Source organism: Bufo gargarizans, chromosome 4 (genome assembly GCF_014858855.1).
Source record: "Bufo gargarizans isolate SCDJY-AF-19 chromosome 4, ASM1485885v1, whole genome shotgun sequence".
In the NCBI taxonomy this organism is placed as follows: Eukaryota; Metazoa; Chordata; class Amphibia; order Anura; family Bufonidae; genus Bufo; species Bufo gargarizans.
This window is the reverse complement of record NC_058083.1, coordinates 401,003,144-401,019,282: the sequence shown is the minus strand read 5'-3', so window position 1 is coordinate 401,019,282 and position 16,139 is coordinate 401,003,144. Positions and strand designations below refer to the sequence as shown.

The window sequence follows — 16,139 nt, the reverse complement described above, 5'->3', positions numbered from 1 at the left end:
TGGGGGACGGATCTGTTTTCTATTGTAAATCAATGAGGAAGAAACCGGCACTCCAATTTGCTGAATGATGTTTTCTTTATTGGTCACTCATACATGCAGTAGTGACGCGCGTTTCGGCGCATACATGCGGCTTTTGTCAAACAGTGAGTGTACAGCTGATTCTATTGTGTCAGAGAAAACAGATCCATCCCCATTGACTTGCATTGTGGGTCATGACGGCTCCGTTTTCTATTGTGCCAGATAAAACAGATCCATCCCCATTGACTTGCATTGTGGGTCATGATGGCTCCGTCTTGCTCTGCTTGCTGCGGTTTGCTCTCCGGTATGAGAACGAAACGGAATGCATTTTGGTGCATTCCGTTCTGTTCAGTTACGTATTGTCCCTATTGACAATGAGTGGGGACAAAACAAAAGCGTTTTTTTTCCGGATCTCAATACCGGAAACTAGAAACGCTAGTGTGAAAGTAGCCTAAAATAAGTTGTTTCAGGAAGAAGCTGGCGATCAGAGAGAAACTGCATCTGGCTGTACATTTCCCTTCTATTCATTTGCTTATTGTCTTCAATGCCAGCCATTAAAATGAGTGTATTCTGTTGACTGGCACGGACAGCCCAGAGCTTCTTTTCTTTCTGACTTATGGAGGAGGTCCCGACTGGAGCCCACTCCATCACATTGCCTTCACAGTACATTACTGTTATTACTGTTATACCTTGTCTTTCTGGGTGCACTTCAAGCCAATGTACTAGTTCCCAATCCTGCATTCTTTTTTATGTTCTTCATGGTGTCTGGCATTTGTCTGATACACTAGTGACAACAGATCATCCTGCAATGCACATTTTCTTTATTGCAACGGTCTTTTCTTTGTTTTTGTTTTTTTCCCCACTGGTTTTCTATTCCCAAATATCAGAAGAGCCATACAGTTATCGAGAACTTGCTTTATCTGTTGTGTTATGTACAGTTATTGGAGTGTACTTTTTCTTATTTGTATGGCGCAGTATAAACTGGGAAAATATTCCCTTTAAATAAAGTCTCAATAATACCTGCTGTATTTATTCTCTCTTTTTTATATAGGTGACGGCATTGTTGAACCGATTCCACTGAATATTAAAACAGGTAAGGTTTGTCCTTCCTATTTCTTTCTATTATTTGTTGTTTGTAATGGATACAATGCTTTTCTTTGGACAAAAAGTTTCTTGGGTGATTACACTGATGAGATTCACATATCATCAGATAATATACAGACTATGACCCTGAATTATTAAGACTGGCATGTGCTGCTCCGTTGTTAATGGGCCCTTTGTAGCCAGAGAAGGCATTTCATTTACAACAAGGAGCAGGCCCTTGTCTAAGGCTACTTTCACACTCGCGTTTGGTGCGGATGCGTCTTGTATCTGCTCAGACGGATCCGCACCGACAATGTAAACGCTTGTATCCGTTCAAAACGGATCCGTTTGCATTATTCATAAAAAAAAAAGGGCTAAGTCAAAACGGATACGGCTTGACTTTACGTTTTCACTTGCACCATATTGTGTCAGTGAAAAACGGACCCGTCCCCATTGACTTACATTGTAAGTGAGGACGGATCTGTTTGGCTCTGCATCGTCAGACGGTCACCAAAATGCTGCAAGCTGCGTTTTAGTGACAATCTAAAAAACGCAATGGAGACCAAACACAGCCAAATTGATGCATTCTGAATGGATCCTTATCCATTCAGAATGCATTGGGGCTGAACTGATCCGTTTTGGGCCGGTTGTGGGAGCCCTGAAACGGATCTCGCAAGCGGACCCAGAAACGCCAGTGTGAAAGTAGCCTTAGATGAAATGGCTCCTCCAGCCCTACCTAGTCCTACCACGCCCTTTTTCCTAAATTGGTGACCGCACCGTAAAAACGCCACCTGCAACTAGATTTAATCACAGTGGAGTTAAAAAAAAATGTGCAAAACCCCACTTTCTTACTTATTAACGCCAAAACCATGGCATAGGGAGATGATAAATCTCCCCCTATATTTATAAAGTAATCTTGGAAGGTTTGTAAGAATGCTTCAAGTGAAATCAGTCCCTTTTTAACCCTTTAATGACCACACCTGAATAGGACTCAATGTCCAGACATGTTTTTGTGATTTAGCACATATAGTGGTTCTGATCCTGTTTTTGTCAGGAATCCTTTCTTTTTTTGTTTTTCATTTGTATTTTATATATTTTTGCAACATACATGAATGCATTTGGAAATTCTTAAGGCCCTTTCACATTTTTCACTTTTCACACTTTATGTTGCGACCTTGTGCAAAAATAAAAATAAATCCAAGTTTTTGCCCATCGTTCTGTACTCAATACCCCATAATGAAAAAATTAGAACAGAATGTTCAAAATCTAATTGCTAATTTATAGAAAAGGAAAAGCTTAAATTGACATAAGTATTCAGAACCTGTGCTCCGTTCCTAGTTGAAGCACTTTTGGCAGCAAACCTGTGCTTCCTGGGGCTGCTGCTCTTCCTGGGGCTTGCTCTACTAAGTGGGCTTCTTATTAAGTGGAGTTAAAAAAACAAGGAGTTCTAGTGCTGTGTGTGGTTTTGTGGGAGTGATTGCAGGTGGCTGAGTGTGGATTGCAGCAGAGATCATTGAAAGTTAAGTGTTTGTATTCTAGTACTGCCATTTAAACCTTTTTTTTTTTTTTTTTTTTTTTTTTTTTTTTTTCTCTGCTTAATTAAGGGTAGTGCCCTGGGCAACCAGGTGCTATAAATTGACCCACTAAAACTCTCTAGAGCCTGCTCTTCCTGGGGCTTGCTCTACTAAGTGGGCTTCTTATTAAGTGGAGTTAAAAAAACAAGGAGTTCTAGTGCTGTGTGTGGTTTTGTGGGAGTGATTGCAGGTGGCTGAGTGTGGATTGCAGCAGAGATCATTGAAAGTTAAGTGTTTGTATTCTAGTACTGCCATTTAAACCTTTTTTTTTTTTTTTTTTTTTTTTTTTTTTCTCTGCTTAATTAAGGGTAGTGCCCTGGGCAACCAGGTGCTATAAATTGACCCACTAAAACTCTCTAGAGCCTGCTCTTCCTGGGGCTTGCTCTACTAAGTGGGCTTCTTATTAAGTGGAGTTAAAAAAACAAGGAGTTCTAGTGCTGTGTGTGGTTTTGTGGGAGTGATTGCAGGTGGCTGAGTGTGGATTGCAGCAGAGATCATTGAAAGTTAAGTGTTTGTATTCTAGTACTGCCATTTAAACCTTTTTTTTTTTTTTTTTTTTTTTTTTTTTTTTTTTTTTCTCTGCTTAATTAAGGGTAGTGCCCTGGGCAACCAGGTGCTATAAATTGACCCACTAAAACTCTCTAGAGCCTGCTCTTCCTGGGGCTTGCTCTACTAAGTGGGCTTCTTATTAAGTGGAGTTAAAAAAACAAGGAGTTTAAGAAAAGGAGTTTGGAAACTAAGGTTGGATATAATTTCCTTGTGTGTTGTTGGCTTAATTTTACGTAGCCCTTCAACTACAGCAGACAGGGTCTAAATCTAAATCATATATACGGTTTTACTTTTTTACTGTTGTAATCCCCATTTAGTATGAGTTGCACAATTTACAACGCAGTCCAGTGCACATCTTGCATGATGTATGCAGTCCTGGAACTGCAGTTCCAGGGTGCATATCTTTGTTCTAGATGTGAGCAAATAACCCGTTTGGAATCGCAAATCGAGTCTCTAAACGGGCAAGTTGCAACACTGAGAGGCATTGATAATTTGCAAAAGAGTTTGCTTCTCACCGAGCAAGCACTCTTTGGGGTAGATGAGGGGGAGGGTGACAGAGAGGAGGCTGAGGAAAGTGAGGTAGCTAGCTGGGTAACAGTTAGAAAGCGGGGTAGAGGGAAGAGTGCCAGGGAGGCTAGCCCTGATCTGACACACCCCAACAAGTTTGCACGTTTGGCAGATGAGGGGGATGTCAGTCCGGGGACGGCACTGCTGCAGCCGGACACTTCCTCTGCCAGTCAGGGGAATGTCAGCTCCAGTAAGCAGGGAACCAGGAGAGCAGGGCAGGCCAGACAGGTGCTGGTAGTGGGCGACTCCATTATTAGGGGAACAGATAGGGAAATCTGTCACAAAGACCGTGATCGCCGAACAGTGTGCTGTCTTCCTGGCGCTAGAGTTCGACACATCGCGGATCGGGTTGACAGATTACTGGGAGGGGCTGGAGAATATCCAGCGGTCATGGTCCATATCGGAACCAATGACAAAGTTAGAGGTAGGTGGAGAGTCCTTAAAAATGATTTCAGGGATTTAGGTCAAAAGCTGAGGGCAAGGACCACAAAGGTAGTATTTTCCGAAATACTGCCTGTACCACGAGCCACACAAGAAAGGCAACGGGAGATTATGGAGATTAACAAGTGGCTCAAGAACCGGTGTAGGAAGGAGGGGTTTGGGTTCCTGGAGAACTGGGCCGATTTTTCTATCGGCTACAGGCTCTATCGTAGGGACGGGCTGCACCTCAATGGGGAAAGGGGAGCTGTGCTGGGGAGACAGATGGCTAGAAGGTTGGAGGAGTGTTTAAACTAGGGACTGGGGGGGAGGGTAATTACGTTATAGGACGGGAAGATAGCGCAGATAGAGACCGGGGGCAAGGTAATGGGACTGGGGGAGGAATGGAAGGAGGGACTAGAACAGTTCAGAAGGAAAGGTGTAGGGTAAAAAATATACATAAACCTCTCAAATGTATGTATACTAATGCCAGAAGTCTGACTAATAAAACTGGTGAGCTGGAATTACTGATGTGTGAGGAGAACTATGACATAGTGGGAATAACTGAGACATGGCTGGATGATAGCTATGACTGGGCGGTTAATGTACAAGGTTACAGTCTGTTTAGAAAGGATCGTCAAAACCGGAGAGGGGGAGGGGTCTGCCTTTATGTAAAGTCCGGTCTAAAGCCCACACTCCGCGAAGATATAAGTGAGGGACATGAACATGTGGAGTCAGTGTGGGTAGAGATACATGGAGCTAAAAACAACAATAAATTACTAATAGGAGTTTACTATAAACCACCTAATATACCAGAGTCCACAGAAAATCTATTACTAAACGAGATAGACGAGGCGGCAAATCATAATGAGGTGGTTATTATGGGGGACTTCAACTACCCAGATATAGACTGGGAAACTGAAACTTGTATATCTCATAAAGGAAACAGGTTCTTGGCAATAACCAAAGACAATTACCTCTCCCAACTGGTTCAGGACCCGACTAGAGGGGCGGCCATACTGGACTTAGTATTAACCAATAGGCCGGACAGAACAACAGACGTGCAGGTTGGGGGACACCTGGGAAATAGTGACCACAAAGTAATAACCTTCCAATTATCATTCAAAAGAGCGTTTCTACAGGGAGGAACAAAAATACCAAACTTCAAAAAAGCTAAATTTAGCCAACTAAGAGAGGCCATAGGCCAAACTAACTGGGACAAAGTCCTCAAAAATAAAAATACAGCCACAAAATGGGATATCTGAAACAGGAGGGGAGCACGGAAGCACTGAAAAACTATAAGGAAAAAAATAGAACATGTAAAAAACAAATAAAAGCGGCCAAACTAGAGACCGAGAGATTAATTGCCAAAGAGAGTAAAACTAACCCTAAAATATTCTTCAATTATATAAATGTTAAAAAGTATAAATCTGAAGGTGTCGGCCCTTTAAAGAGTAATGAGGGGGAAGTCGCAGAGAGCGATGAGGAGAAAGCAAAGCTGTTAAATATTTTTTTCTCCAATGTATTCACTGAGGAAAATAAATTGTCAGATGACATGCAGAATGCAAAAATAAATTCCCCATTAAAAGTGTCCTGTCTGACCCAGGAAGAAGTACATCAGCGACTTAAAAAGATTAAAATAGACAAATCGCCAGGACCGGATGACATACACCCCCGTATCCTAAAGGAATTAAGTAATGTCATAGCCAGACCCTTATTTCTGATATTTGCAGACTCTATACTGACAGGGAATGTCCCACAGGATTGGCGCATGGCATATGTGGTGCCAATATTCAAAAAGGGGCCAAAAACAGAGCCTGGAAACTATAGGCCGGTAAGTTTAACATCTGTTGTGGGTAAACTGTTTGAAGGTTTTCTGAGAGATGCTATATTAGAGCATCTCAACAGAAATAAGCAAATAACGCCATATCAGCATGGCTTCGTGAGGGATCGGTCATGTCAGACTAATTTAATCAGTTTCTATGAGGAGGTAAGTTCTAGACTTGACAGCGGCGAATCGATGGATGTCGTATATCTGGACTTCTCCAAAGCATTTGACACTGTACCACATAAAAGGTTAGTATATAAAATGAGAATGCTCGGACTGGGAGAAAACATCTGTATGTGGGTAAGTAACTGGCTCAGTGATAGAAAACAGAGGGTGGTTATTAACGGTAAATACTCAGATTGGGTCACTGTCACTAGTGGAGTACCTCAGGGGTCAGTATTGGGCCCTATTCTCTTCAATATATTTATTAATGATCTTGTAGAAGGCTTGCATAGTAAAGTATCAATTTTCGCAGATGACACTAAACTGTGTAAAGTAATTTACACTGATGAGGACAGTATACTACTACAGAGGGATCTGGGTAGATTGGAGGCTTGGGCAGATAAGTGGCAGATGGGGTTTAACACTGATAAATGTAAAGTTATGCACATGGGAAGGAAAAATGCAAGTCACCCGTACATACTAAATGGTAAAACACTCGGTAACACTGACATGGAAAAGGATCTAGGAATTTTAATAAACAGCAAACTAAGCTGCAAAAACCAGTGTCAGGCAGCTGCTGCCAAGGCCAACAAGATAATGGGTTGCATCAGAAGGGGCATAGATTCCCGTGATAAGAACATAGTCCTACCACTTTACAAATCGCTGGTCAGACCACACATGGAGTACTGTGTACAGTTCTGTAAACAAGGCAGACATAGCAGAGCTGGAGAAGGTCCAGAGGAGGGCATCTAAAGTAATAACTGGAATGGGGCAACTACAGTACCCTGAAAGATTATCAAAATTAGGGTTATTCACTTTAGAAAAAAGACGACTGAGGGGAGATCTAATTAATATGTATAAATATATCAGGGGTCAGTACAGAGATCTATCCCATCAGCTATTTATCCCCAGGACTGTGACTGTGACGAGGGGACATCCTCTGCGTCTGGAGGAAAGAAGGTTTGTACACAAACATAGAAAAGGATTCTTTACGGTAAGAGCAGTGAGAATATGGAACTCTCTGCCTGAGGAGGTGGTGATGGTGAGTACAATAAAGGAATTCAAGAGGGCCCTGGACGTATTTCTGGAGCTTAATAATATTACAGGCTATGGCTACTAGAGAGGGGTCGTTGATCCAGGGAGTTATTCTGATGGCCTGATTGGAGTCGGGAAGGAAGTTTATAGTCCCCTAAAGTGGAGAAAATTGGCTTCTACCTCACAGGGTTTTTTTTTTTTTTTTTTTGCCTTCCTCTGGATCAACTTGCGGGATAACAGGCCGAACTGGATGGACAAATGTCTTTTTTCGGCCTTATGTACTATGTTACTATGTTACTAATTAGAGCGTCTAGTCTTCTCGGTTATGATGCCACAAGGTTTGCACTCCTAGATTTGAGGATTTTCTGCCATTCTTCTATGCAGATTCTCTCAAGCTCCGTCAGGTTTGATGGGGACTGTCGGTGGCCAGCCATTTCCAGGTCTTTCCAGAGTTGTTTGATTGGGGTCAAGTCAGTGCTGTGGCTGAGCCACTCAAAGACATTCACAGAGTTGTCCATATGCTACTCCTGTCTTGTCATGGTTGTGTACTTTGGGTCATTGTCTTAATAATAATAATAATCTTCATTTATATAGCACTTTACAATCAGGGGTTTCATGTACAAATAAAATCATAAATAACAGATAACTCAACAATTAAAATAAGAGGTATGCGGTAAACCTCATATGAGGTTTACCGCAAGTACAGCGATGTGATTCTCCCCCAGCTGTTAGAGGTCTTTTCTCATGCAATACAGGGAGGGAGCTTACCATGCACTATGATGGAGGCTCTTATTGTTTTAATTCCTAAAAAGGATAAGGACCCGATAGAAATGAGTTCCTATAGACCAATCTCGCTACTAAACACAGATGCCAAGCTACTATCTAAAGTTTTGGCTAGGAGGCTTTCACGGGTTATATCCACTATTATCCACCCAGACCAAAATGGCTTTATGCCAAAAAGGGGCACCCATCAGAATCTGCATAGGCTATTTATGAATATTCAGTCTCCGGGGCGTGGTGCCCGCTCCATCCTGTCGCTGGATGCTACCAAAGCCTTCGACAGGGTGGAGTGGACTTTTCTCTGGGAGGTGATGAAAAAAATGGGCTTTGGCCCTAGATTTATGGCGATGGTTCAGCTATTATATAGTTCCCCAGCTGCTAGGATCAGGATTAATGATACGATCACAGAGAGCTTCACCCTAGGAAGAGGCACCCGCCAGGGCTGTCCTCTCTCCCCCCTTCTTTTTAATATTTATATTGAACCCTTAGCAGCCAGTATAAGGCAGGATTTGCAGGTGGCCGGCTTTGGTATAATGGGGAAACATGACCGTGTATCTCTCTATGCAGATGACATCTTGGTCTTTCTTCAGCAAACAGAAACTACTCTCCCTCGTATAATGGATTTGGTTGGCTTTTTTTCTGCCCCGTCTGGTCTGGAGATCAATTGGGAGAAGACTGTTCTCCTCCCTATAGACGAGCTGCGAGGTGACTGGGATAACCAGCTAACAGTCTCTGAATCAATAAAGTACCTGGGGATTTCAGTTTCTGCCAAACCTCAGGAATATCTACAACTTAACTTGATTCCCCTGCTGATTAAGCTGAGGGCTAAAATCAAGATATGGCAAAAAATTCTGCACACAAGAGCTGATAGAATTTCTTTAATAAAAATGGTAGTACTGCCCCAGGTTCTTTATGTCCTGCGCAACTCGCCTGTATGGATCGCAGATAAGCATTTTAGACTAATTGAGCGGATGCTTAACGACCTACTATGGGGGAGGAAGCGTGTTAGATTGAAGGCGCTCTATTTCTCTATGCCTTATAATCAGGGAGGCCTTAACCTCCCTTATTTTAGGGGTTACTTTATGGCCTCTCAACTCTGCCTTTTTAGTGACTGGGAAAATAGCCATTTCTGCAATAAAGTGGTGAAAGACTCAGGCTTTACGGATTTCTTTACTGTATTGGAGTCCGACTATCTATTAAATATACAGACCGGGTATACACTTTTTTGCAGAATGGCTATAAAGACCTGGCGGGTCATTAGGAGTTGGTGTGGAGTTAAGGCATCACTTATTTGCACCCCATTGTGGCATAATCCAAAGCTAGTGAATTTAAGCGATCTGAATTGTTGTCAGTATTGGAGGACTAAGAAGGTTCAGTATTTACATCAGGTGGTTAGTGGTGGACAAATTTTGTCCTCGATGGAAATAGGGCACAGAGCAAATTTGGGTGAGGTGGCCTGGTACGCATATTTCCAGTTGAGGTCTGCACTTTCTAGCACTCTGAATAGTCATCTTCTCCTTATAGATACTCCTGAATTCCTACACGATTTTATTATTAAGAAAGCTGCCACGAAAATCAAAATATCACATTGTTATAGACACTTAATGAAACACTTTTTTCGGGGTCTTCTTTCTCCAGGACAGAAGTCCTGGTCTTTGTTACTTTCAGAGGTGGGTCCCCCAGATTGGGAGAATATAGGGGATAGTTTAAAATATGTTTCACATAATTTTAATCACACTGTTGTACAATTTAACATTTTGCACAAAATATATGTGACACCTCTGTGGCTATATAGAAGAGGACTTAGAGCCTCCTCTGATTGCCCACGTTGTGGCGACTCCGAGGCAGACCACTTACACCTGTTTTGGGATTGCCCAATGGTGGGTAGTTACTGGAGTTCGGTCCAGACCACCTTGGCTTGTAAACTTAACATTGTTGTTCCTCTGTCTCCCAGGATATGGGTCTTGGGAGACCTATTGGAGGTTAATTATCAGCCCATAAAACGTCAATTATTGATCAAGGTTATGTTCCTGGCTAGGCTTCTTGTCGCTAGACTATGGTTTAGCTCCTCCGCTCCAGACTGCAGCAACTGGCTGGCTCTGGTCGAGAAAGTGAAAAGCTACGAGAAGATTCTGTACAAACAAAGAGGATCTTATCTAAAATGGGGTAAACTGTGGGAAGAGTGGGACATGGTTTAATTAATTTGGAATTTTCCTTTTTTTTATTATATACCTCTCTTTTTTTTTTTTTTGTTTATATTTTTTTATTTATTTATTTATTTTTTTTTTTTTACTGCAAGGTTGGGAGGGGGGGGGGGGGGATAGGTGGGGTGGGTTGGGGATGATTTCAGAATTTATAATATTATAAATATTATGCGGATATGTATTTTTGCATTATAAATAAAATATGGAAATTAAAAAAAAATAAGAGGTATGCGGCCCTGTTCGCAAGAGCTTACAATTTTTGAATTGACTCTGGATCAGGTTTTCATTTCATCTCTATACGTACGTACGTACGTACGTTAAATGGGTGCATACAGTGGCATCTGTCACTATAGAGTTCTATTGTAAAGGGGGGGGGGGAAGTATTTATTAACACATACATTTTTCCAGGACTCTATGGGATTAAAATGCGTAGTGTACTGCTCTTTTGTATCCTTTTTCCCCCCCAATGTAAACATTAAACGTAGGGCAAAAACATGTAGGGAACTCAGCCTAAGAATTAGGCCACTGTGCTCTTGGGAACTTTTAGTGCAGCAGAATTTTTTTGTACCCTTCTCCAGATCTGTGCCTCCACACAATCCTGTTTCTGAGCTCTACAGGCAGTTCTTTCCCCCTCATGGCTTGGTTTTTGCTTTGAGATGATCAAGAGAAATGAGGCTAAATTGCAAGTGTCATAGCAAAGGGTCTGAATACTTATGTCCATGCAAAATGTTTGTTTTTCCTTTTTAATAAATTTACAAAAATGTATAAAATTCTGTTTTCGCTTTCTCATCATAGGGTCTTGTGCACTTTTAGCACAAGGCCACAAAATAACAAAATGTGAAAGAAATAAAAGCGTCTGAAGACTTTCCAAATTCATCATTAAAAGATTTCCAGGGGACACTAATCAGATGCTCACTGGGTCCAGTCGAGCGCTTTGCACTGGAGAGAGGAGTAGGCAGAAGTGATAATAAACCACTTCTGAAAAGTAGAAGAGCGAGCACTCACTCTATGGCAAATACTCAGATTTGGCCTCTTTCACACTTGCGTTGTCCGGATCCGGAGTGTACTCCACTTGCCTGAATTACACGCCGGATCCGGAAAAACGCAAGTGTACTGAAAGCATTTGAAGACGGATCCGTCTTTAAAATGCTTTCAGTGTTACTGTGGCACCCAGGACGCTATTAAAGTCCTGGGTGCCATAGTAGTAGTGGGGAGCGGGGGAGCAGCATACTTACCATCCGTGCGGCTCCCGGGGCGCTCCAGAATGACGTCAGAGCGCCCCATGCGCATGGATCATGTGATCCATGCGATCACGTCATCCATGCGCCTGGGGCGCCCTGACGTCACTCTGGAGCGCCCCGGGAGCCGCACGGATGGTAAGTATGCTGCTCCCCGCTCCCCACTACAGTTTACCATGGCTGCCAGGACTTTAGCGTCCCGGCAGCCATGGTAACCATTGAGAAAAAGCTAAACGTCGCATCCGGCAATGCGCCGAAACGACGTTTAGCTTAAGGCCGGATCCGGATCAATGCCTTTCAATGGGCATTCATTCCGGATCCGGCCTTGCGGCAAGTGTTCCGGATTTTTGGCCGGAGCAAAAAGCGCAGCATGCTGCGCTATTTGCTGCGGCCAAAAAACGTTCCGTTCCGGAACTGAAGACATCCTGATGCATCCTGAAGGACGGACTGTCCATTCAGAATGCATTAGGAAAATCCTGATCAGTATTCTTCCGGCATAGAGCCCCGACGACGGAACTCTATGCCGGAAGACTATAACGCAGGTGTGAAAGGGCCCTTTATTGGTTAAAATTTCAAGTTGATGAAAATAAAAATGAATTCATACATACAATAATAAAATATTAATGGCATATAAAATAAAACTGGTCGACCATATGTGAACCAAATTGGAATAACGCAATGCAATAATTAATGGAAGAGCAAACACATATGGTGCTGCAGCGGTATCCTAGGAAATAGATAGGTGAAAGACAAAGTAAGTTCATACAAAACCAATATTGTGTATAAATAATCAAGAGTGAGTTAAACCATATATTTTGTTTCAAAAATCCACAGTGTTGCAAAACGTGAGTCAAGTCCATAGACATGGAAATAATGTTGCAATGGTGAAGTGAAAAAAGGGGGGGGGGGGCACCTGATGGAGCCCTGCGCAACCGTGCACGCTTGTATGTTCAAAGTTCCTCCTCTAATGTTGAGAAAACCGCATCAACCAGTAGGCCGCACACCGTATCAAATAACTCAGCCGTTAGCTGTATTAGATGTACTTGATAATAGCAGCTGGACTTATGCCTCTGTATAGGGGAAAGTCCTTCCTGAGGAATAAGGAGTCTTACCTCCTATAATGCTGTATTCAGGATCCGTCTCTTTATCCGATGTGAGAGGTGAGCTGAAGACCACACTCTCGTCCTCACTGCTTGCAGGCGTTGACAATCAAGCCCAATCTCGCGATATTACGAGTGGGACTTCGTCCGGTCTCTGTATTCACTCAGACGTTATAAGGCAATTGATTTGTCACAAGGTAGCAGTCTTTTTGGAAATTACTTGTTATCGCATGGCCATGCAAAAAGTCCTTTTCTTGGAGGTTTCAGCAGAGTGTCTGATATCCCAGACGCGTTTCGGGACTGTTCAAATCCCTTCCTCAGTGGTAATAGCAGGCACTCCTAACCTCCTCCTTTTTAAGCATTCATAGGGTATCTTACAAGTCCTGGTTGTGTAGTCCGGAATTGGAGTATCAATAGGTGATTTTCGCCATGATGCGGTTATATTGCGTTTTTGTTGCGGTTTATTCGGTTGATGCGTTTTTATTAAATTCTCATTCCATTAGTTGCGATATACATATATATGTAATTAAAAATACTTAAAAGAATAAGATTATAAAAATACATAAAAATATATCATGTTTTATCACTGAAATATGACAATATAAACTAGGATCCAATAACATACATACAGGTGACTTGCAGAGTTGTGAGATAGATATGGAAAAGGTCGGATTGGGTGAGGGTCCCAAACCAGAGGGCGGGTCCCAGCGCCGGTAAACGGCCAGACTTGGGACCCGACATCGGGGATGGGGCCCCGACCTATTAAATAAATCCGAACAGCTCCATATCGGAGTTCAGTCCGTATGGTAATAAGGATCCGAACTCCTAAATCTGTCTGGACTCTGCTCTGGACATTTTGTGAATCAGGTCACCCCCTCTCCAATGTTGATCAATTTTCTCCAAACCAATAAATTTTAGGTTGTCCGGGTTACTGTTGTGCATATCTTTGTAATGTTTTGACAGTGAGTGTCTGTCATACCCTTTCTTAATATTAGAGATATGTTCCCTAATCCTTGTTTTTAGGGGTCGTTTTGTCCGGCCTATATATTGACGATTGCAGGGGCATTGGATCAAATAAATAAATAACCCCTGATGTATTGCAGGAAATACAATCGTCAATTACCCATACATATTGATTCTGGGTTGAGCGGACCTCCAGGGTTTTTTGGTGCATGTGGTAAAAGGTGACCTATTGTTTTGTCACTAAGTATGTATGGCCAATTTGACCTAATCATTTTTTGGATCCTCTTATAATTATTATTAAATGGGAGAACCAATCTTATATTTAAGAATGTATCCTCTGTCTGCAGCTGTGTTTTTTCTTTGAAAAATTCTTGTCTGTCTAATTGTCTCACAGTAGCTAGAGCTTCATTAATTATTCCTGTGGGATATTGTTTGTCCTCAAAATGACACTGCATCTTCCTGGCTTCTTCCTCAAATTTTGCATCTTCCGTGCAGTTGTGTCTAATGCGGTAGATTGGAGGAACTTTGTGCCATACATGTACAGCGCTCTGGATTAAGGCCCAGTTGGTCCTTATGGAGTTAAAAGACCACTAAACATTTAAACATAGAAATGAATGCCAAAAGTAACCAAGAATATTTGATAGTTGCCTTTACGGTTTGTTAGTCTGTAGCGTTTTCTGGATGACTCAAACAATCCTGTAGCAATCTTACAGAGAGCAATACAGTTAATCTACAAGTCATCTGCTCAATCCTCACCTGAAAACTGAGGGGTGGGGCTTAACCAAGGGGCAGAGTTTATTTAGCCTTTGTCCTACTGCAGACATGACACCTCAGGGGGCTCCTCATGCAGCCACTTGTTTTACAGACTGTCAGGAGGCGGAGGGCAACATGGACAACCTCCTGGTATATAGAAACAAGATTTTATTGATATATTTGCCAGTTTTTGCTGTAGTATGAGGAGAAGGAATTTCTGGGATTTTTTTTTGTGTATTTTCTGTTTAGTGTTCCTTTGAGGGGCTTTTATATAATTATGATACTGCGCTATGGGACGTGTTAAGATTAATATACAGGAATCACAGATGAGCTAGATTAATGCACATGGGATTACATAAATGTACAAGTATTCAACTGGCTTAACCAGTGTACCTGAAATGTAGACTCCTGTTTGTGCGCTGGTGCTCCTCCTCGTGTTCCCGTACTTGGTGCAGAAGTTTTACTTTCCTGCAGTTAGTAATTCTCCATTCGGTGTACGTTGTTCACTGGATCATTGATGCTTGGATCCGGAATCAATCCCAGGTATTGTGTAGCTTGGCGTGTTGCCTCACGTCCCGGCCGGTGGTGTGATGCTACAGCAGGTGGAGGTTTCCACTGAAAGTGATTAGCGCTTGCTCAGAGCTGTGAGTGACGTCACTGCAGCGGTCATCAATGACCACAGGTGCCAGGTATCTCTTCTCCGAACACGTTTCGAACAGATGCTGTTCTTCCTCAGGTAGTATTACCTGGCTGTTCACGCTCTCTCTATTTATGCGCTAGTTTGAAACCTTAACCCCTTCCCTGCCAATCCTGCATGAGTCCATCACCAGTCATCATTCAAACGCAAACAGTTTGGATGTCATATATACATTAACATGCCCCTGCTATAAGATTTACGTGGGCCGTACCAAAAGGGCTCTAAAGAAAAGGATAGGGGAACATATATATAATATAAATAGAAAATATGAAGGTCACCCACTATCCCGTCACTAATATAAAACACGGAGGTAGCTTCGTGGGTTCCCATTTTTGCGGGGTAGTAACAATACAGATGAACAAAAGGGGAGGAGACTACGTCAAAGAAATGTCCAAAAAAGAGTCAAAATGGATATTTAATATGGACACCCTAATACCCAATGGTTTAAACGCAGAGCTAGAGCTGTTTGCGTTTGAATGATGACTGGTAATGGACTCATGCAGGATTGGCAGGGAAGGGGTTAAGGTTTCAAACTAATGCATAAATAGAGAGAGTGTGAACAGCCAGGTAATACTCCCTGAGGAAGAACAGCGTCTGTTCGAAACCCGTTGGAGAAGAGATACCTGGCACCTGTGGTCATTGATGACCGCTGCAGTGACGTCACTCACAGCTCTGAGCGAGCGCTAATCACTTTCAGTGGAAACCTCCACCTGCTGTAGCATCACGCCACCGGCCGAGTCTACATTTCGGGTACACTAGTTAAGCCAGTTGAATCCCAAACTTGCATGTACAGTTTATGCTATTATTTGTTATTGCTAATCCATTATGCCTATTATGTTTCAGATTGTACCTGTTAATTTAGCCGTGTAGTCTGGATGCACTGTAGACTTATTTTAAAGTAGAACTCCCACAAAAAAGACACTCCCTGACCTGTTAGAAAGGTACACGAAAATGAATGGACCAGCTATGTGAATGTCTTACTGGCCGCTCCGTTCATTTCAGGATGCTTCATTGGGTACAGAGTCCCTGTTCTTGTCAATGTGGGGGTCCCAGTGGTAGGACCCTCACTGATCTAATAGTTATCCCGTAATCTATGGATAGGGCATAACTTAACACAATCGGAATACCCCTTTTAAGGATCAAGGAAAATTGTTTTTGTCTTTTAATGAAA

General features: G+C 42.4%; 1 protein-coding gene across 5 annotated transcripts in view; it reads left to right on the top strand.

The window, feature by feature from the left end:
- GPATCH11 (G-patch domain containing 11) overlaps positions 1-16,139 on the top strand; it is a 116,257-nt gene that overhangs the window by 35,172 nt on the left and 64,946 nt on the right. For all 5 annotated transcript variants that reach the window (XM_044290114.1, XM_044290119.1, XM_044290117.1 and 2 more), the window contains one exon: positions 1,070-1,111. In XM_044290114.1, coding sequence (XP_044146049.1) covers positions 1,070-1,111 — 42 coding nt within the window. The remainder of the gene's footprint in view (positions 1-1,069; positions 1,112-16,139) is intronic.